The 19,846-nt window shown below is 49.9% G+C and overlaps 1 protein-coding gene across 17 annotated transcripts in view; it reads left to right on the top strand.

The window, feature by feature from the left end:
• The window catches only part of PTPRS (protein tyrosine phosphatase receptor type S), a 151,073-nt gene that overhangs the window by 54,415 nt on the left and 76,812 nt on the right, over positions 1-19,846 (top strand). For all 17 annotated transcript variants that reach the window (XM_032203550.1, XM_032203557.1, XM_032203553.1 and 14 more), the window contains exons 3-4: positions 15,727-15,872; positions 16,824-16,965. In XM_032203550.1, coding sequence (XP_032059441.1) covers positions 15,727-15,872; positions 16,824-16,965 — 288 coding nt within the window. The remainder of the gene's footprint in view (positions 1-15,726; positions 15,873-16,823; positions 16,966-19,846) is intronic.

The raw sequence follows: 19,846 nt of genomic DNA on the forward strand, positions 1-19,846 counted from the left end.
GCCACAACGCTGACCCCATTTCCTGCCCTAATTCATCCAGAGGGGCTGCCACGGCCACACAGCCCCCCGGGCGATGCCAGATGGGGCCGGGGTGGTGGCCCCATTGCAGTGGGAAGCCCCCATGGAGGGAAGGAAACCCCCAGGACACCGGTTTGTGACAGGGACTGGCTCACCTTGCAGCAAAGCTGGAAGCTTGAGCTCGCCTCCTCTTCCAGCGCAGTGCTGGAGGAGCTGCGGCCTCTGCAATCAAAGGCCCATTAAAATACTTCCCTTGTTTCCTAGGCTAATTGATCTCAGTCAGTGATTTAAATCTTTCTATGGCTGGAACATTCTATTTAAAGGAAACTGCTATTTAAATTAAAAAACCAAAGCACCACACTGCTCTTTGCCTGCTGTTCTTCCTTGAGAAGCTGAAGGGGATAATAATTGAAAAGTATAAAGCAGACCCGTTTCTCCTCTTTTTCTTCGATTGCATATGGTCACTTCCATTGTTTCTTCTATCCAGTCGAGGGTAGCCATGGAACTGGAAATTGCTGGCTCCGTGGTTATTTGCAGTGGCCTCTCATTAGCTGGAAGGTATTATCATTTTGTTAAGGCTTCAGCTGGCTGTGCATTAATGGGCAGCCCTGCAGTGAGCTCGGAAGGGAAGGCCTTCCCAAGATCTGCTCCCTCAAGTGCTGCACGGCCCCAGAGGCAGCTCTTGCTTGCCTTCGAGCTCAGGGAAAACCAGGCAGCACGGACAGGTGAGGTCTGGACACAGATCCAGTTCCCAAATTTGTCACACGCTGGGGCGTAGAACCAAGAGCTGCTGCCTCGTGGTTATGCACCCAGCCCAAGTCATAAAATCTCTGCAGTGAGCACCTTAAAACGCCTCCTGTGAAGGCAGCCTCGCTTTGCTGTGCCTGGCTGGGTCCTTCCCCTGCCCGCTCTGCCCAGGGCTCAGCTGCATTTGGCTGGAGCGCGGTGCTCGGGTCCCCTGACCTCCCATGCTACCTGCAGGAGCGACGTGCTCCCTTCAAGTGCTCCTCAGTTGCAGATAAAAAGCCACTTGCTGTATAGAAATGTGGTAATTTTTATAACTGAAATCAGCACGCTCGCTGTTTTCGAGTGGATTTTTCCCATTGATTAAACCTTTGCGTTTTACAATAGTGCTTTGCTAATTGGTACTTTGCATACACACAGGGCTGGTGTGTGGCGCTCTCCGCCCCAGCAAAGATTTAATAGCAGATGCAGTAGTGAACATTACTTATTACTTAGGTTTCCTTCCTTTTATAAATTACTTCATAGAACACTTACTAGCACACTCCAAAGTATTACCATAAATAATTAAAGCCAAATTGCAATTGACAAAATAAAAGAATAAAGCCCCTTTTATGATGCATTACCCTGACTTTCTTCCCTTTTAATTGCCCTTGCTCCATCGTTAATTTGGAGAACACACAGGTTCGTGCCAGGCGCATGTGCGGGGGGATCTCTCATGCTCCACGAGCTGCAATGCCTCGGGGGAGGCCAGCAGCAGATGGCAGCGAGGTTGCTCCACGCACGTGGGGCTTGCAGTGAGGATGGCGACCACGTGCGGAGGGTTGGGAGAGGAGCCTGTGCAGGTCCGTGGTTGGGCTGACAAAGCAACGCCACATTTTGGGAGCTGGCACAACAAGGAGAGGTGTGTGCTCCGTGCTGTGAAATGGGGGAGCTGGGAGCTGGTTCCTCCTGCTGAGAGCCCAATTCTCACAGGTAGATGGGACCCCTTGCCTCTGCACGGTCCCTCGCATGCTCCTAGCCACAGGATTCGTCTCTACAGTAGAGCTTGTAGCTCTGGAGGTCCCAGCTTTGATCAGTTGCTGGCCAAGACAGCAGTTGTCAGATAAGGCGGTCGTGAAAATCAAGGAGGCTCCATCTTAGGACTTGATAGACGCGTTAAGATGACAGCAGAGGGAAGGGAATCTTCCTCTGCTTCGTGAGAAATCTGCTCCATCTGTAAGCGCTTCAACCCAGTTCATGACAAAGCAGCAGCGCTGTCCAAAGAGAAGGAAGATGTCAAAACGTGGTGAAGCCAAATGTCCTCCCAGAAGGCAGAGCCCCCTGCTTCCCTCCCCACCTGCTGCTCGTGCTCCCCGTGCACCCATTGCCTTTGCAGGCAAGGGGACCCCTTGCTGGCCTTGCTCCCGAATCGCCCTTTCCTTTGCTGCCTCCTCCGTCTGCCAGCTGGGATCCAGCCGGCAGTCGCTGAGGGCTCTGGACTAGTTGTTGTCCCGCTCAAGGACGCTGAATTAAGCTTCTGTGTCACCTTGTTTAAGTGCCTGATTAAATTAAACCTTGCCTGCCTGGATTGAGTGATGTCATCTTTTTATTATTTATTTTTAGATAAATTGGAAAGGTTTTGTTTCTGGAGGAGCAGGAGAGGAAATAAATCATGCTTTGCATGAGCTTCCTAAGGGGCTAGGGGGCTGTCACCTCGCAGGTCTCAGCTGTGCCCCACACCGCAGGCGTTTATTCGATTAAGCTCTGCTGAGGTGCACCTGGGGACAGCAGCAGCTACGGGTGTTTGGGACCCAGCCATGGGTGTCTCCTGGTAAAGGATCCTTTCCCACCCAGAGGTTCTTGCCGCTCAGCTTCATTAGATGGCTAAGTTAGGAGAAACGAGCAGCTGTGTGTTGTGTAAACAAGCAGCTCGTGTAAAAATGCCATCTATGTGGGGCTTGTGGAAGAGAAAATGTATGTCTTCACCATACCTGTGTGCCAAGAGTAGGATATTTAATCCATTGCAGCCTTTACCAGGGAGCTAGTATTTATTTCTTTGTGACTTTTCCCCCTTTGGGTGTGCTTTTCACCCAGATAGCTCTCGCACGTGCTGCCAGGAAGGATGGGAACTTTGTGTTAGCTCACCAGGACCCTGGGTCGCGGCAGCTTTTCATCTCTCTGGAAAGGTCTGCGTGGTCACGTCGTTTCAAAACCAACCAGAGATGAATCTCCTGGGTCACTGAAGGGAGCCTGAGAGGGTATTCCCAGCTTTTTTTGTGGCCTGGCAAGCCCGATATTATTCTTAGAAGGCAAAACAGAGTGTTTTTCAAGGACACCCAACCAGAGGAATGTCGTTATTTGGTGTGCGTGGGATGGAATCTGGGCTCGAATTGGCCTGGGAGAGCCAGAGTCTCCCAAGAACGGTTTTATTCACTCTGTGCCTCTCCTCTCCTCCGGCCAAGGGTGTCCTCTTGCAGCATAATTGGTCCCAGTGCCCATTTTAGGCATCAATCACGTTCCTGCAGTGCAGCTGCCTTCAATTTGGGGGAATTGTTAAAGTTCATGAGGACAGTCACGTTCTGTGCCATCTGCTGCTCATGGTGGAGATAACCATTGCATGGGCTGCAGCAGGGTGCTGGACGAGGAGTCAGGAGCATCCTCGGTCTGTGACTGCTCCTTCTCCACCCCCTTCCCTCTTCGTGCGTGTCTAGGTTCTCTTTTATAAGGCAGGGCTTCTCGTGCCGTGTTGTTGTCTGGTGTCATTCGTCTCAGTCTTGGTTTGGGGTTCTCGTGCTGCTGACGCTAAACAGGCGCGTTACGGTTTGGCAGAGGAGCCGCCGGTGCCGTCCAAGGGCACAGCAGATAGCAGCAGGACTGTGGAAGCGATCGCAGCTAACCTAGACCTGAAGGTTGCCAGGAAAGAGCATTATAAATACATTTTGGAACGCAGACTGCTAAGACTTTGAAAGGGGATATCGCAGTGAATGATTCGAGCAGTTGACACGAAGGAGTGCGGACTGACCCCCTTGTTTTCTTTGTATCATCGTGCAGGGCGTTTTTAGCATGTTTTCGTGCTTGTTGCAGGCATGAAACATTGCAGTTTCACGTGAGCTTGGTTAAAACCAATGCCCCGTTCGTTTCATCTGTAATGCACAATCATTTCTGTTTCCTTTTGAGGCTGAGAGGAAAAGTAAAGCTTTAGGAGAGAAACAAAATAAATAGAGGGAGCTGCGACTGGTTTAGCATTCTACAAAGTTTCTCCCAAGTCCTCCAAACCCTTAATTGACTCAGGAGCATAAAATTGAGAAGGGGAGAGAGTGAGAGAGCGTGCGGAGTGGCGCGAGCAATTTGAATAATTTATTGTCCTTTGAAGTTGCAAGAGAAATTTCAGCTGCCTTGGGGAGTAATTTCTCCCCATTCTGAAAGGGTTTCTCCTTATTTTAAACTCATTCAGAGGATGATAGTTTTGCATTTTCTGCATAATTAATGAGCATAACTCCCCTCCACACTCGCGCAACCTTTAAAGAGTGTTGGGGTGATGAAACTTGGTGGTTTTTTTAATTAATAAAGTCAAATTAATTTGGCTGTGTCCTCTTCCTCCCTCACCTCCGTTAGAATTTGTGGATTTATTCATAAATTAGTCTGAGCGTGCTGTTAAGAGTAGCAACACTTACTAATCTTCAGCCTTGACTTTGATTTGTTTGAATGAGTTGCTAAAAGGCGTTGTGTTTTTTTTTCAGTTCAGCTATTAAAGAGCACGTCTCGTGTCATCAGCCAGCGAGCCAGGAAGATTCCCTCAGCTCTCGTTTTTCTGTTGTCTTTCTGCATGGGTAGGAGCCGTTTGGTTTCCAGGGCTTTCTATGTGTGTTTTTCTTTATGAGGGCTTCGATACCCCCCTTTCCTTACATATCTGCTGATCATGGTTAATTCCAGTAGCTGCCACTTGAGGGACTGCCTTCACCTGAACGGAAGAGGCATTTTCTGCTATGGTGCCTGGAGGGGCTGCATTACGAACGGTCTTCTCATAGGAAGCCATCCATTGCATCTCTTGGCAAGTGTCAAGCATGAAGAGAAAAGTGTCCAACTCAAAATGAGGTCCCCTTTCTTGCTCATTGTCTTTGATGGAAGATTTAAGAGATTTCTTGCTGCAGCTTTTCCATGTTTCCATCTCTCTCTCATGCGTTGGACATTTTTTTCTGGCTCGGTGACTCTCTAGTTGTCCCAAACCTGAATTTGTCAGATCTCGGTGCTGTTGCTGCATTTGCCCTTTTTTCTTCTCTTGTGTTGATGTGCTCACTACAAATCTGACTGATGAATGTTGTGGTTCAGCGGCAGAAATTGTAATGACTCATGTGGTAGGAGTCAAAGTTCGTGATTGTTAAAGGTTGTGTTCACCCATTAGTCAGGCTTTATTAGATTTTTATTTCTTGTTTTCAAGATCTCCCGTTCGTGAGCTCCCTTGACATCCCAGTCTCAATACTGATGAGCAATACAAGCTCAAAATACGCTGTTAAGACTCTGGATAAGATGTTTCAAGCTTGTATACCCAGAATTTCCTTTTGTTCAATGGACAAAATTGTGGGCTAAAGTCTCCTACCAGTGATCGGATAAGAATGATGTAACAAGCTTTTGAAAGTACCCCAAATTTTGTGCTCTAGGAATTGTATCTTGCCCTTTTCCTGTAGGCAAGGAGTCTTCTTCTCTTGCATAAAAGAAAGAAATATTTCTTAATTTTTTGGGCAGCGTGTGCTTGAAAATATATCAAAATATCAGGCTGATACTTTGGAACAGTAGAAGTGTTTGTGGGAAGGAAATGGAAGTAAGATAGCTTTAATTTACAGGAGCAAAAGAGGTTTATCAGACAATAGGGTGTTTATCTGGTGTGCCTTTCATCCCCAAATGATTGTATTAGCTAGCAAATCCTGATTGGGATCGTTCATCTGCTGCAGCACTGCAGCCCCTTCTAAGCAGGCGATGCAAGGCTGGGGACTGAGCCGCGTGTTTACATTTTGCAGAAGTCTTTGTCATATCTCTAAACCCAGGATCAGAACTGACCTCTCTGATCACAGCCCTGGGGCTTCTTGCACTGCACTTTCTCCGAAAGACCGTGAGAGGCTGAAGCTTGTAGCAGTTTGTTTTTCCCCTCGCCGCCAATTCTGCTGTCACTTCCCAGCAGCTCAGGACCTCTGCTGGGCTATATTAAGATGGCATGCCCCCCGGGAGTTGGGATCCTTGCTCGTTAGGCTTTCTTTTCGTTCAGGCTTGTCCCACAGGTGGTGGTTTTTCATGTTCTGGCATCCCCCATAGACTCTGGTTCTGTTAGTGACTCAAGCAGAGCAGCAGAAGCTGAGTAAAGGCCAGGCCCTTTCTAGCTGCGTCTTCTCTAGGAAGGGGACGAGTCGAGCTTCTCCGAGATGCCGATGCCAATGACACGGCTGGAGAAGAAGCTGTCTTAGCAACATGGCAGGGGAAGGGAGAGCTCCCTGCCTCAAGCTTCAGATTGCAAACAGCCTGGGATGGCTGTCATGATGTTGATGGACAAGGGGCACTCATTATGTTGCCAGGATAGCTCCTTGGGTTTCGTGCTCTGCTCGCGGTTGTTATGCCTTGTTATAGGGCTTGTGGACAAATATGGGATGTGATGTTGTTACAGTTGATGGAAAGCACTCGCATGTCCCCAGGGTCCTGGCCTGCCGCGTTGCTGAGGCTGCACGTGCTCCTGTGCTTCCCGGCCCTGCAGCAGCTGATCCCAGGGCTGCCATCTTACATGACAGCATTGCTCGTCTGCTTCAGCTTTTGCTGGTCTCAAGGAGCTTCTTTCTTTCTTCCTGGCATTGCAGCGTAGTGCCAGAAGGTGAATAAGAGTCTGGGTAGAGATGCTACAGAGATCCATCCGCAACGCCACCTACCTGCTGCTTTGCCCTGGAACCACCCCGTGCTGGGTGCAGGCAGTAAGCAGGCAGAGAAGCAGTTTGCACCTGAAGCACTCTCCACCCTATTTCTCCTTCATTAAACTGAAGCATGTGTAGTATTTGTGGCTTCCACCATGTCACAGCTCTGACAGGATGGGTAGTTTCTGGTGCGCACACACCACGTGTTGTGAGGCATCAGTTTTTCTGAGTTAGGGACAGAGGGAAAAAGCAGAGGCTGCATGGCCCAGAATAGCAGCCCACTCCTTGTGGAACAGGGACAGCCTTCTGTGCTGTCCTGTCGAGCAGTTTGCACCCTGCGTATGTGTTAGGTATCATTACACTGTGCCCTGTGCGTTTGCATAAACCACAGTTGGAAGACTGTTTTCCTTGGCTGTGTCTGGGTGCCAGTCACTAGGGCTGGGACTGATCTGTGGCTGCGGCAGATTCCCTTTGTGCTCGGGACGAAGGTGGATCTTTTCCCTACATACGGATGCGTGAGAGTAGCCTGAAGAAGTCCTGCTGGAACTGGGTGACTTCATGCTAGCTGCTGTTCCCCAGCGATAAGGCACGGTCCCATCCCTTAAAACCAGCAGTTTAAATAGACCAGAAGGAAGGATTATGCTTTTCCTCCAGCAGGCAGGATAACGTGTTTTTTTCTCACCTTGGGTGTCAGAACTAGGAATAGATTTGGGTAGCCTCAGTCTCATCCTGCCTCCTCTGCTGCAGGCTTGTACCTCCTCTTCCAAAGGGTCTGTATCTGAACGCATTGCAGATAGGTGCCTGCAGGCTGTACGGATGTGCCAGGTCCCCAAAACGGCAAGTCTCAAGGCAAGAACAGCTTGGCGTGGTGCTAGCTACGAAGGTGCTAGCTGCTGCCTCGTCCTGGCTGAGGGGAAAGGTGAGAGCTGGCAGCACGGGCAGGCCTCGCAGAGGAGCAGGCGCTGGGCTTGTTGGACAGGCAGCAGAGTCATGGTGTGGAAACGAGTCCTTGATCTTTCTCACCCATTTTCAGCTTGTCTTAAATCCCATGCCGAGTCACATCCTTCGCCGTGTCCTTCCTTCTCTGTGGGCTTGCAAGAAAGGGGAGGGGGAAATCTTTCAAATGACATTCCCGTATTTCTGACAGGGGAAAAGCCTGTGTACACTTGTGTGCAGCCCAGCCGTTCCGAGTCAGGTGAGGGCTTTGATAGATCAGCACCAGGGGAATAGCAAGGTGGAAGTATTTCACTTCTGAAAAAACATCCTCAGTCTTTTTTTACCCTCCTTTCCCCAACCTTGCCAGTCCCATCTCCCTGAAGGGAGCCAAGAGCTGTGACAGTAAGAGGAAGTCTCTGTCTGAAGCCTATAATTATCCTGTCTGCCTTCCCAGAAAAGGCCAGTTGGGGAGCGAGTGTGCTTCTGTTTCATGGACCAGCCCTGCGTTCTGCTGCCTCCCCAATTACTGCTTAATGGACTTTTTATGATGATAAGACGACTGGGTTGGGAAGAAGTTATTGATGGGGAAATGGAATATAATTCACTCCCTGTTTGTTTGTTCTGTCAGAAAACCCTCATTTTAATTTTATTTGTGAGGCACTGAGAAACAGCCCCAAGAAAAAAAATGCAGAATCTGTCAGTAAAACCTTGGATTTCAAGGGGACCAGAGTCTCTGCAGGACCTCTCCAAGGGGTGTTTTCAATCTCCTTGTGTGTCTCCATAGAGACCCTCGCCACTGCCTGCATCAGTCCTGCTCCCAGTTTGCAGCTCTCACTCCTCTCATGAAGAAAAATGTAAATTATGAAGCCATCCTTCTTTTACCCCTCTTGCAAGCTCCCCCGCTCTCTAATGCCGCTGCTTTGCAATGCGTTCCTGTTCCAAACATCGCATTCTTGCTCCCCACTCTCCATCTGTCTTAAATTTGGCTGCTCTCTCCTGTTTTCATCTGCTCTGTGGCTTGCCTCCTCTATCTAATCTTCACTTCCTTGCTCTGGCTCTGAGCAGCTCCCTCCTCTCCATCTTGCTCCATTCCTCTTGCATTCTCCCCGTCGATCTCTCCTCTCTTTTCCCCCGCTAATGCATCTGTGACTTCGCCATCATTTCTCCCTTCCTCTCCCTCCTTAGCTCCCCAGTTCAGTGGTGTCCCAAAGCTGTTTTCTGCCCCTCCAGCCATGTCCCCCAGGCCACCCCCAGCTTCTCACCACTCCCACCTTGATCCCTCAAGCACAGGGGGCACATCTGCTGCCTGCAAGCAGACCGCAGCAGCGTACGTGTGTCAAACCCTTATCTAAACCAGCAAACAGCCATCCAGTGCTGAGCCCTACCCAGGTTGTACATTGCCTGAGAGGTTTTTAAAAGGGGAGATGAAAGCACTACCGCTCAGCGCTGGAGTTGGGGGAGTACCTTGTCCTCCTTCTCCAATTGTGAGCCTGTCAGCAGCTGTGGAAAATGAAGATGGAGTTTCACTAGATCAGCAGAAAGTTTCAGCCCAAAAACCAAAGAGGGGGGCAGGAGGAGAGAGGGAGCTTAACCCATTGCGTGTCAGAGAGAACACCATGGGATTCTTGCATAGACTCACAGAATGGGTTGGCTGCTTGTGAAGCTAGAAGGGTGAGAAATAGCCTGTCAAGAGAGATGTCCTCATTCAAGCTAACACGACCCGGTTGTTTGGAGATTGCAAAGCTTTTGTCTGGCTTTTACATTTTATCTTCTTCTCCCAACCATAAATGCATGTGGGAGAAGGTCTCTGAGCTCTGTCTCTGCTGATTTTTCCCCGTTCTTTTGTTTTGTTTGTGTTGCAGTGTTTAGAGGCTGTAGTTGTGTGCAAGACCACCTATGGTGTTGAGTGCTGAGCAGATCCGTGCTGAGACCCTCCTTTACTCCAAATTGCTCGTAGTGTCTAGACAAAAGCAGGCAGGCAGGCAGGTGTGAGGAATGAGGATTGTCACCTCCACACTACGGGTGGCAGACTGAGGTGCCGGGAAGGGTGAGCGCCCAAGGTCAGCCGAATTTGCGTCAGAGCAAGAGATCTGAATCCCGATTGTGGGAATCATCTGGAGCCTTGAAGAGCAGATTGGGGTTTGTTAACGCTAACAGCAAAATGACATTGACTGTAAATGGCTTAATGGCCTCCTCTTTTGCCTTTGTTCTCGAAAGGCAAAGGTGCGGATGTTTGTGTGTATAGATTATATTGTATATGCACGAAAAAGGGATGCATTTTGATCAGTTCTGTATTTTTGAGCTACGGTAAAGGCTGACACTGCCTAACATGCCCTGAATCCGTCCTGTGGGCAAGCTCTCACAGTGGGAAGCACCTCCACAGGGAAAAGGCAGTCTCAGAACCGTGGGGCTATTTGTTGAAGGTTGACCAGGAAGGGTGGGCAAAAAGACACTGCCCTGTGGTTCAGAAAGGCTGCAATAAAATGGCCTTCTTCCTTTTGCCTTAGTCTCTTTAGCAGTCTCAGGTATAGCTGAGGGCCCCCTCCGTTCCCTGCAGCAGGGATAATGGCTGTTTATTCACCAGAGAAGAAAAAGCTGAAACCTGGGGCCTCGTCTGCTGGCACCATGGGTCAGCGGGACCGGTGCGTGGGCCTCTACCAGAATGCTGGTGGCGGGGATCGGGGTCACCAAAAATGGAAGCAAAACCTTTTAAAGTGTGTGTTTTGTAACTGGCTTTCTTTTGTTTCCATGGATTGCTGCTGCTGTGGGCGAGGGGCCCTTTCAGCCAGACTCATGCTGCTCTGTGCTGGGGCCAGAGGAAAGAATAAGTGGTTTGTCTTTATTTGCGGTCCATTGTCGAGGTGCTTTCCTGGGGGCAGCGTGGGGGGGTTGTGAAAGGAGGCCTGATGATCACTGAGGTGAATTTTGCCATCTCAAACCAGCCCCAGGCCCCTGCTGGGGGGCTGGAGAAGAGGGGAGAGCCGGGGGGTCAGAAGGAAGCTGAGGTGTGGAGGTGCCTGTGTGCAGCCCCCTCCTCAGGGAGGGCTGCAGGGTGTAGGTTTACACACACTGCCCGTTCCCCTCCCAGCGCTGGGGCCAGTGACACAATGAAGTGGTCAGGGACCATCTTCAGGCCCTTCTTTGCCTTGTTCTTATCCGCCACGGGGCTGAGGGAAGGGAGTTAGGCGTGCACCAAGGCACAGAGGCAGGCCCGCTGCCATGGTGTGGCGCCTCCAGGCCTCCCCTGCGGGAGCTGTGGTGGAAGGAGGTGGCAGACATGTTAGACGCGTTGTCCTTCTCCCTGCGGGAGCAGCTTTCTGCCTCAGGCTTGCCCCACAGCTGGTGGGAGTAGCTCAGGAGAGGAACAATTTAGGTCTCAGCTGGGTTCCCCATCCATTTTGTCAGTGAAGTGTAGGGGGTCTCCTCTTCCTCTGAGGCAGAGAGGTGGGGGCCTGCATGCCACCAACTGGTGCTGTGCATAACAGGACTGAGGATTTTGCCCCAGGATCTTCATGGTGTAGGGCAGGGATGTGTGTGTGTGCTTGCACAGCTCAGGCTGGAGGAGCAGGGGGCTGTTTTCACTCAGGTCTTGTTGGTCCACCCCATAATTTCCCAAATTGCTGTGTATTCCTGAGCCAGCACCAGGAGCACTTCAGCTCAGGAGGCTGGGAGGATGTTGGTGCATCGATCTGGAAGGCTGGCAAAAATGCTTTGAGAATCAATTTTTGTCTCAGAAAAGCCCAGGGAAGTCAATATTTCCCCAGTGTGACCTGCCTCTCTCTGTCCCCCCATTTGAGCTGACTCTGGTTGACCTTCCCAGATTGCTGGGAAGCGGGCTAGTGCTTGCCATGCTGCTTTTACACAGCCCTCTCTGCTACCACTGCTTCATTCCTTTAGCCAAGCTGGTGTGACTTTCCCCTTCAGACTGTGTCTTCAGCCACAAACTGGGATAGTGTAGAGAAAGCTGCTCCTACCCTATTTCATGGTCTTTGGGGCTAAACACATTCCCAAGCTCCTTGTCCCCTTCTCTGTCCACCTTGCCCACATGAGCCCACCTGCAGGAGAGGCAGACAGGTCTGTCTGGAGACCAGTCTTATGGGAGGCAAGGAAGAAGGATCAATGGTGCAAGTTCACAACTGCCTTTTTTTTCCTCCCCTTCAGCTGTTGGCTCAGTTACGTTAGGCCCATTTGTGCCTCTCTACCAGCACTCAAACCACCTCTGGGTTTTTCATCCCTTTCTCTGATTTTGGCATCTGATGTTTCAAGCAAGCATATGGTGGCTGGCCTGTCTCCCTCACTCCTCACCCACCGCCCGCTCCTCACCATGGCAGCAGCTCCTGAGGGACATTTAGGTTTAAAGGGTGAGATGTCCCCTCATTTTCCCCACTCCTACATCTTACAAACTTCCTTACTGGAAAGTTCCTCCGACTGGTTTGGTGTCTGTGTATTATTAACAGGAGGTGGTTTCTTTTTACATGACTGCATTTGAAGAACTTTTTCTGCTGTGGTGTCACATGAAAGTATGAAGGAAGGAGAGTCGAAGCAGCAACAGATTCCTCTTCTGTGAGGAAAGCTGCCTTGGTGTGCAGGGTACGTGGGCTGATGCCTTACCGTGTTCCCCTAGTGTTTGTGCCGCAGGGATGAGTCGGAGACCCCACCCTTAGCACCTCACAGCTTCTCCTCAAAGACTGCGTAAGGCTTCACAAAATCCCAGCAGTAAATGTGCGTCATGTCCCTTCTGAACAGATGCCGGGACCGCCCGTGTTTCTCTAAGCCTGTGCTTCAGCAAGTGAAGCCGACTGGAGGTTGTCTGCATGGGGTGATGCTCATGGCAGCTGATGAGGCCATGAGCTCACCCTCACGGTGTCTGCCCTTGTGGTGTTGGCCTTGGCAGGATTTAGGAACAGAGGGGCAGGAGCAGAGCTCTCTGCAAGGTGTGACAGAGGTGGGTCAGGGATAGTAAATGTGGGTGCTGATCGTCTTCGGGGATGCAGTCACATAGCATGGGATGGAAGGTGGCTATATGTCTCTTCCTTACAATCCATGGCAACTAGCCAGCGTGTCTCTTGCCCTGGCTGTTGCTTTTGGGAAGTGCGTGGGCAGTCAGCAGGAATAAAAGGTTCGGTTTAACTTGATGGCTTTCCATTAAGCTGTAGAGAAGAATCACAGGTACACAGCAGCCAGCTAGTCTTTGCAGCCTCCTCTCCTGAGACCCAGACCCCAGGAAACCTCTCATAAGTAGGAAAATTCTTTTAAGTTCAAGGCTTTTCCACTCCTGTTTTGATACTCTAAAATCCAAGTTGTGCTTTGCAAGCTGAGAAAGGGGGAAAATAAAAATGTCTTGTGACCCCCAGACCTAGGTAGAATTCACGCAGGGTTTTCCAAGACTGACTTTTCTCAGCTCTCCCTAAGGGCAGTGATAAAAAAAGCTCCTGGATTGCAAGTATGTTGTCTGGAAAACGCCCGTCTCCGATTTTCATTTATTTATTTAAAACTGAGGCCCTGCAATCTTGGCAAATGAGGTGAGACACATCAGCCATTCTGAGTGTGCTGATAGTGTTTCACTTTCACACGGCACCTTGTTGCTGCTTTTGGAGCCTTCCGAAGTGATTTGCAGAGCTGGAGCAGGAATTCTAACTGCATGTTTCACTGCAAGCTGGACTTGGCACGGCAGAGCTGGAGCAATCCTACGCAGCACGTAGGAATTTGTTTCAGCTTTGTATCATCACCACCTTGCCTGCGACAGTGCTGGCTTTCTCTTTTCCAGAGGAGAGAGGGCTGCTCTGCAGTTGGTGTGGGCTGGAGTGACGAGGGGTGCATAGGTGGAGAGCGTAATGGGTGCTTTGGCAGGGGGAGGGGGAGAATCAAAGCCTGGATTTCAAAAACAATAATTTAGCTTTGATTTTCACTGATTTTCCGAGTGAGTAGCGAAATCTAAGGGACTACTTGTTTGGGATTTTTGCTTGGTTTCTTCCCTTTTGTCTCTCGTTCTCTACGAGCTAGTTTATCCCAGGCAGCTCAGCATTGCAGTGACCTCGGAAAAGCCGTGTTCACAGAGCAGGTTGGCTTACCTGTTAGCACACAGTGAGTCCACAGAGTGCCTAAAAAGGAACGCTGAGCTATGGCTCCGGTTCTTTCCCTATTTGGAGCACCTTCACTTTTCGGCAAGCCCAAAATAGAACCTTATTTGTCCTTATTTGTGCTCTAATTGTACTGCTTGCACCCGTTTAAATCTATATGTGACATTAAGGATTGTTAGGGGCTTGCGTTTTGGGAAATGAACTCGCATCAATAAAGTGCTCTTAAAAGCCCTGGCTGATTTTGGCTGTCCCTTCAGAATTGACCTCTGCAAACTCTTCGGATTTTGAATATAGGAGAACAGAGGAAGGAAGTCGGGTTGCAGGCAGAAGGAGCATTTATATTTTCGCCCGAAGCAAAGTTTTGGGTTTGCCTTTCTTGGCTGGAAGACAAATTCCCAGGTGCCAGTGCCTCCAGCGGGACTTGCTTGATAACCTTTAGCAGTAACATTGCGAAGAAGATTCTGACCTCTAAATATAGATTTGGATATTTATATATCTGATGCTTTGTACACACAGCGTTCGGTGGGACATAAACAGCTCCAGCAAATTGTATTTACCTCCAGCATGGAAACAAAGGCTTGATTGCATCACATGAGCGTGCTCGGTGCCTTTTATTTATATACTCCTGGCCACACCAGGCAGGGAAGGGGGGAATGCTGCCTTTTGTTTTTTGACCCCTAGAAGACCCTGGAGACTTCTCTTTAGCTACCATTTGCCCTCTTCTGCTCTTCGGTAGACTGTTTACATCTTGCTTTATAGTCTCGGAGTGTGTACGTATAAACATACAGATTTCGCAGTCATGTGGTCTCCTTTTCTCAAGAATAACAGACGGCAACTTTATGATCTGAGTGATTTTATTTGAACACAGCTGTGGCCTTGTGATTTAAATATTTCAATAAATTTTAAACTAACTAGACGAGAGGAAACTGTGCAGGGAAACGGGTTGGAGCGTGGAAGGAAGGTTCTCCAAGGACGGAGGCAATGTGGGCTCTGCATGGACGCTCCTGGCCCCATTGTCGTCCCATCAGAAGGCCTGTGACACCTTTCCTGGTCAGAAAGCCTCTCCCAGCATCCTTCCCCTCCCTGCAGAGATGCTCTTGACTGTTGGAAATGAATGGGAGGGGTGCTGCAAGCTCAAGTGCTGTTCCCTTGGGTCCAGGCTAGCTGAAATGCAGCCCCAGGCTGTGTGTGTTTGTTCAGGCCTGCACCTTGGAGCAGCTGGGTGTAAAGAGGCTTTGCGGAGCTTTTGGATTCCTCCTTTAGCATTGTGAATTCTTCATCTTTTCTCAGATGTCTCGTGATGAGTAAGGGGAGAAGAGGGGAAGGGGGAACTGCAGGAGCAGACTGCGGATTTGGCTGCCATGCTCTTGTCTTGACAATTGGATTATTTGGAAGTGATTTTAACTTTCATTTCTTGTGCTGTATCCTATCAGCTTGCCTGTTCGAGAGGCTGCTGTGCCTGTTACCGTGTAAATGTACTGGTGAGGGAGAACATTCAGAGATGAAAACAGAGGTGCTACAAGCCAAGGGTGTTTCACATCCCAGAACCACTGCCATCAGACTCTTTCACACCATCATCCTCGAGATCTCGTTGCACCACATTTCCCGTTCCATTTATTTTATGGTCCTTTTCTCACGCTTTACCCCTGCCTTGCGTATGTTCCTGTAAGTCTGCCCCACTCTGTGATGACTTGTTCATCTGCTGGGAGCTGGGGAGTGCAGTTCAGTGTTTCTAGGTACTGTGTTCAGCTCTACCAGCTTTTGGTGATGAATCTTAGCCTTTACACCGTCAGTTTTCCCTGTGCAAAACAGTTTAAAAGTCCACTCTTCAGAAATAAGAGGCTTTGCAAAATCATCCCACTGGAATCTCTCTCTAGGATCAGGCCCTTAATCATTTTGTGATGTCAAATAGAGGCAAAGACTACTTGTTCCCAAAAGGTGAAGAGGTTTAATTTCATCCGTGACCATTAGAGAACAGCAGTGATAATGCTACTATTAATTGCAAACAGTGTTTATTGAGTTTGTCTGGCCTCGTGACAATGATTATGTTTCCTTTTTGTTTTGTTTTTTCCTTAAAGGTCCCCCTGTGTTCATTAAAAAACCCGTGGACCAAATTGGTGTGTCAGGAGGGGTGGCCTCCTTTGTATGCCAAGCAACTGGAGACCCAAAGCCACGGGTCACCTGGAACAAGAAAGGGAAGAAAGTGAACTCTCAGAGGTTTGAGGTAAGAGACGTCCATCAAATCACTGTCTGTGCATGTGTAAAGAGAGACCAGCACAAAGCAGCTCGTGCTCTCGTGGCCATTCTAAGAGCCAGTAATAGAGGGAGGTTTGGAATGGGAGGAGTTTTAACAACAGAAAGAGTGAAATGCAAGTTTTTGGCCATGTCAACAGCTGGGATTGTTCCAGAGCAAGAGAGAGCTTGGGTTACTTACGTTATTGAAGTTTTTTCTGTTGTTTTGTTTGTTGTTTTTTTCCTTCCCCGTCCTCAGATACAATATAAAGCTGCCTCCTTCCCTCTGTAAGAAACTCCGGCTAAGCTGGTGGTACTGCATCTCTGTACATGTACCTTTCGTACCCATCCACGGCTCATTATTTTAACCCTGGGACAGCCTGGAGTAAACATTACAGTTGCTGGCAGCCAGACCCAAGCAATTGGTATTGTTTAGATAGAAATGAGAGTGGAGGAACAAGAACTAGGAGGTCAGCCTGTGGAATTTGCTGTGGGACTCTGTCCTGCCAGGCAGCTGTGAGCTGAGAATTGCTCTGTGGTGTCAGTTGCCCATGCAGATGGAGGAAGGAGGTGGGGATTCGTTTTTATTTTGTTTTCCCTTGGTCAGTTTCCCTGTGCTTAATCACAGTTGGGCTCTGAACACCCACCCCAAGCACACACTCACCATGGCTCATTATTTCGGAGTATTTGGGGTGTGTATATCAGGTTTTTTGGGTCAGTGGTCAGGGATGGGGCTTGGTGTGGAGCAGTTCTCTGCCAACTTGAGGTCAGTGGAGAGAGAAACTGCCTATGCTGGCCATGTGCAGGGAATTGCGGGACAGCTGAAGTGTGGTTTCGAGTGTCTGTGTTTGGACAAGGGCTGGTACATCCTTTAGAAGCGGGAATGAGCCTCCTGCTTCCAACCCAAGGATGCTTACTGTCTCTCTTTCCCTTTATCCTCCAGACAATCGAATTTGATGAAAGCGCAGGTGCTGTTTTGAGGATCCAGCCACTCCGGACTCCCCGGGATGAGAACATTTACGAGTGTGTTGCTCAGAACCCTCATGGGGAGGTTACCGTCCATGCCAAGCTCACCGTCCTCCGAGGTAAGGATCGTGCCTGTCTGCCATGTGTCAGCATCGTGGGGGAAAGGGCCCCTTGAGCTTCTCCCTTTCTTCAGATGAGTGGGAAATGTCACAAAACACATGGCCCAAGGACAAAGTCCTTCATTTTTGGTTTGTCGGACTTGTCAGATCCGTTTGCTCTTTATAAAATTGCCATGTAAGAAACAAAGCTGGACTGCTTGCTAAAACCAGACCACTCGGGAGGTTTGACTGGAAGATGAGCTGAGGTTCCTTCCAACCTGAATTACCCCATGGTGCTATGATTTTCCCTTGCCTCCAATAAAAATTTCCTCCCTGGGTTTACAAGCAGCACCAGAGATCCTTTGCTCTGTGCACTCTCTGAGAGCACAGTTCCCCTCTCCATTTTGTTCTTTTTTTTTTCCACTTGTCCCCACTCTAGAGGATGTTTACATGGATGCCTCCTTCGTGTCATCTGTTGGAAATATGCTCTCTGAACTTGACGTGGGGGAGGGAACAATATGCTGTTGCTGTGGATGCCTCTGGATGTTTTCCGTTATTACCCTGGAGATCTGTAAAATTGCCTTGTGAAACACCAAACGAGGCTGCTTGCTCAAACTGACCCACTTTAGGAGGAAAGATGGGTGGTGATCTCCATTCAAACCACAGGGCAATGCGAGTGATCCTGGCAGAAAAGCCTGGCGGGGGCCAGTGGGGTGCCCATGAGCTCCTGACGGGGCCTTAGCTTGGGAGCGTTGGCTGTGGATGCAGCCATCAGCAGGAGGTGCTGTAGAAAAGCTGCAGGCTTTTGGATGGGGACACTTGTGGTAAGAACAGGCATTTCTGCAGTGAGCACTGCTCATAGCAGTTTGAGGTGCTCCAGGCATTGTGTGGTCCTCCTAAGACCAAGTGGTGGCTGGGGCTGAATGCCAATTGCCTTTTCTTCGGCAGTTTCAGTGTTCTCGAGAGCATCTGGAGTCCTTTTGTTTGAAAAGAGAGCGAGCACATCCCGAATAGTGCAGAGCTCAATTTGTGTGCAAATCCCCAGCACACAGCAATAACTAAAGATCAGGCGTAAAGGGCACGTGGCAAAACCCTTCATGTCCCTTGGGAGCAGGAATATCCCTTCTGCTGCCCACCTGCAGGCTCCGTGCTGTCGGGATGCTGCCTGCCTTTGCGCACGCGGGCCCGTGGTCCAGTCACGCCTGCCAGATTTGTGTAGGTGCACTTCAGTCGTTGTGCTGCTCCTCTGCCTGGCGTGGCATTTAACCTTCTGTTCGCTGCCTGTGGTGGGCTGTCGCTGTCAGGAGGCTGCAGCAGCGCTCTGCGACAGGAGCGTGCCGAGCTGGGAGCCTTGTTCTTCACACTTAGTCCCCTGTGTTCTCTGGAGCTGCGATGGGTTGGGAGAGGTGCCCCCGTGATCACACGCAAAATCCCTACCCCTACAATTCCGTTGCGAGCAGTGGCAAGAGAGAAAGTGCTCCTCCAGCTCCTGCTCTCGCAACCCCTCTGGATTCTCACGTCGTTTTTCAGGCATGCTCTGCCACAAGAAAGATGCAGCGCCTGGGAAATGCCGAGCTGAGCTCAGTGGCTGTCCTTGGGGACAGCGCTCCTCTGTACATGTCTTTTTGCAGCTCTTCCTTCCGCTACCAGCATCACACACGTGTCAGCGAGAGAGACAGATGACAGAACAGGAGCTGCGTCTCCCCGCTGCCTGCCTAATTACTCTCGTTGCTGATCCCACCAGAACATGATCACTGCGTGCTTTGCTCCTGGGCTGCGGTGCTTTCAGGAGCACTGCTGCTCCGTTTGCCTAACAGGGCCGCGTTGGGCAGCTTTGTTAGCTGGCCGTGCCCGAGCATCTGGGGCACACGGCTCAGGATACCTGGGGGAGCAGTAAGTACCCGCAGGCTGGGCCAGCAAGTTTGTTGGAGAGCATCAAGGAGGCAGATTTTGTAGGATCCCCTCCCCTTCCCTCCTCCGCTGGAATTATTCCATCCTTAATCTTTCCTTGGCTTTCACGTAGCACATATTTTCTCCTCTTTATGCTCCTTTTTAAGTGCTGGGAAAGTTAAAAGGGTCAAGCACAAGTCCACTAATCCCCACAATAACAATTTAGTCCGCTGGCATCTCTTCCTCTCTTTTCCCTCCCTGCTCCTGCATTCACCCACTCTCCTGTTTGTCTTTTCTCCATCTTTCCATGCAATGCCTCCTCCTCTTTTCTGTCTTCTCTCACTTTCAGAGCTAATGCTTAGCATAAAGATGGGGGCTGCTGCACAGCTTGGAGATGAATGTGAGCTGTCATTTGCAGAAGTTGCCACCTTGACATGTTTTGGAGTGTGGAAACCTGGGCTCCAGCTGTTACAAACTCTGCAGATTGGGGTTTGGTCTAATTCTACAGCCTGTGGCTGTGCTGTTGTACTCAGTTAGTGTGTGGACCTTTATGTAGTACGCCTGTATGAACAGTTACGGGATTTCCTCAATGCCAGTGCAAGCAGTCTGATGAACAGAAGAGAAAAAAATGCATTCTTCCCTCCTAGATGCAGCTGCTGAAGGGACTGGGAGTAAACCCCTCTCCGGTTATCCACAGGGCTGCTCCTGGATCGGACCCTGGTAGAAGTCCACGTGCATTCACTTAAAAACAGGAAGCTGCAGGAGAGGAAAACCTTTGGGAGCTTCTGGGAAGCTGAGCTTGTGATGGACACCATTCAACTCGCAGGCTCTTAGCAGCAGCTCTGCTGGCTTCGTTGTCCATCCTGTTCTGGTTCTCAAGGGATCTGAGTTTTGATAGGGCTGCGGAGCCTTGCTGCGCTTCCCACAGCTGGACACAGCGCCTGCAGACCTGGTTCCTGCAGAGCCCAAAGAAGAGGAAAGAACGTGGTTTGGGGAAGCATTTTCCAGTTAT

Source organism: Aythya fuligula, chromosome 26 (assembly GCF_009819795.1).
Source record: "Aythya fuligula isolate bAytFul2 chromosome 26, bAytFul2.pri, whole genome shotgun sequence".
In the NCBI taxonomy this organism is placed as follows: domain Eukaryota; kingdom Metazoa; phylum Chordata; class Aves; order Anseriformes; family Anatidae; genus Aythya; species Aythya fuligula.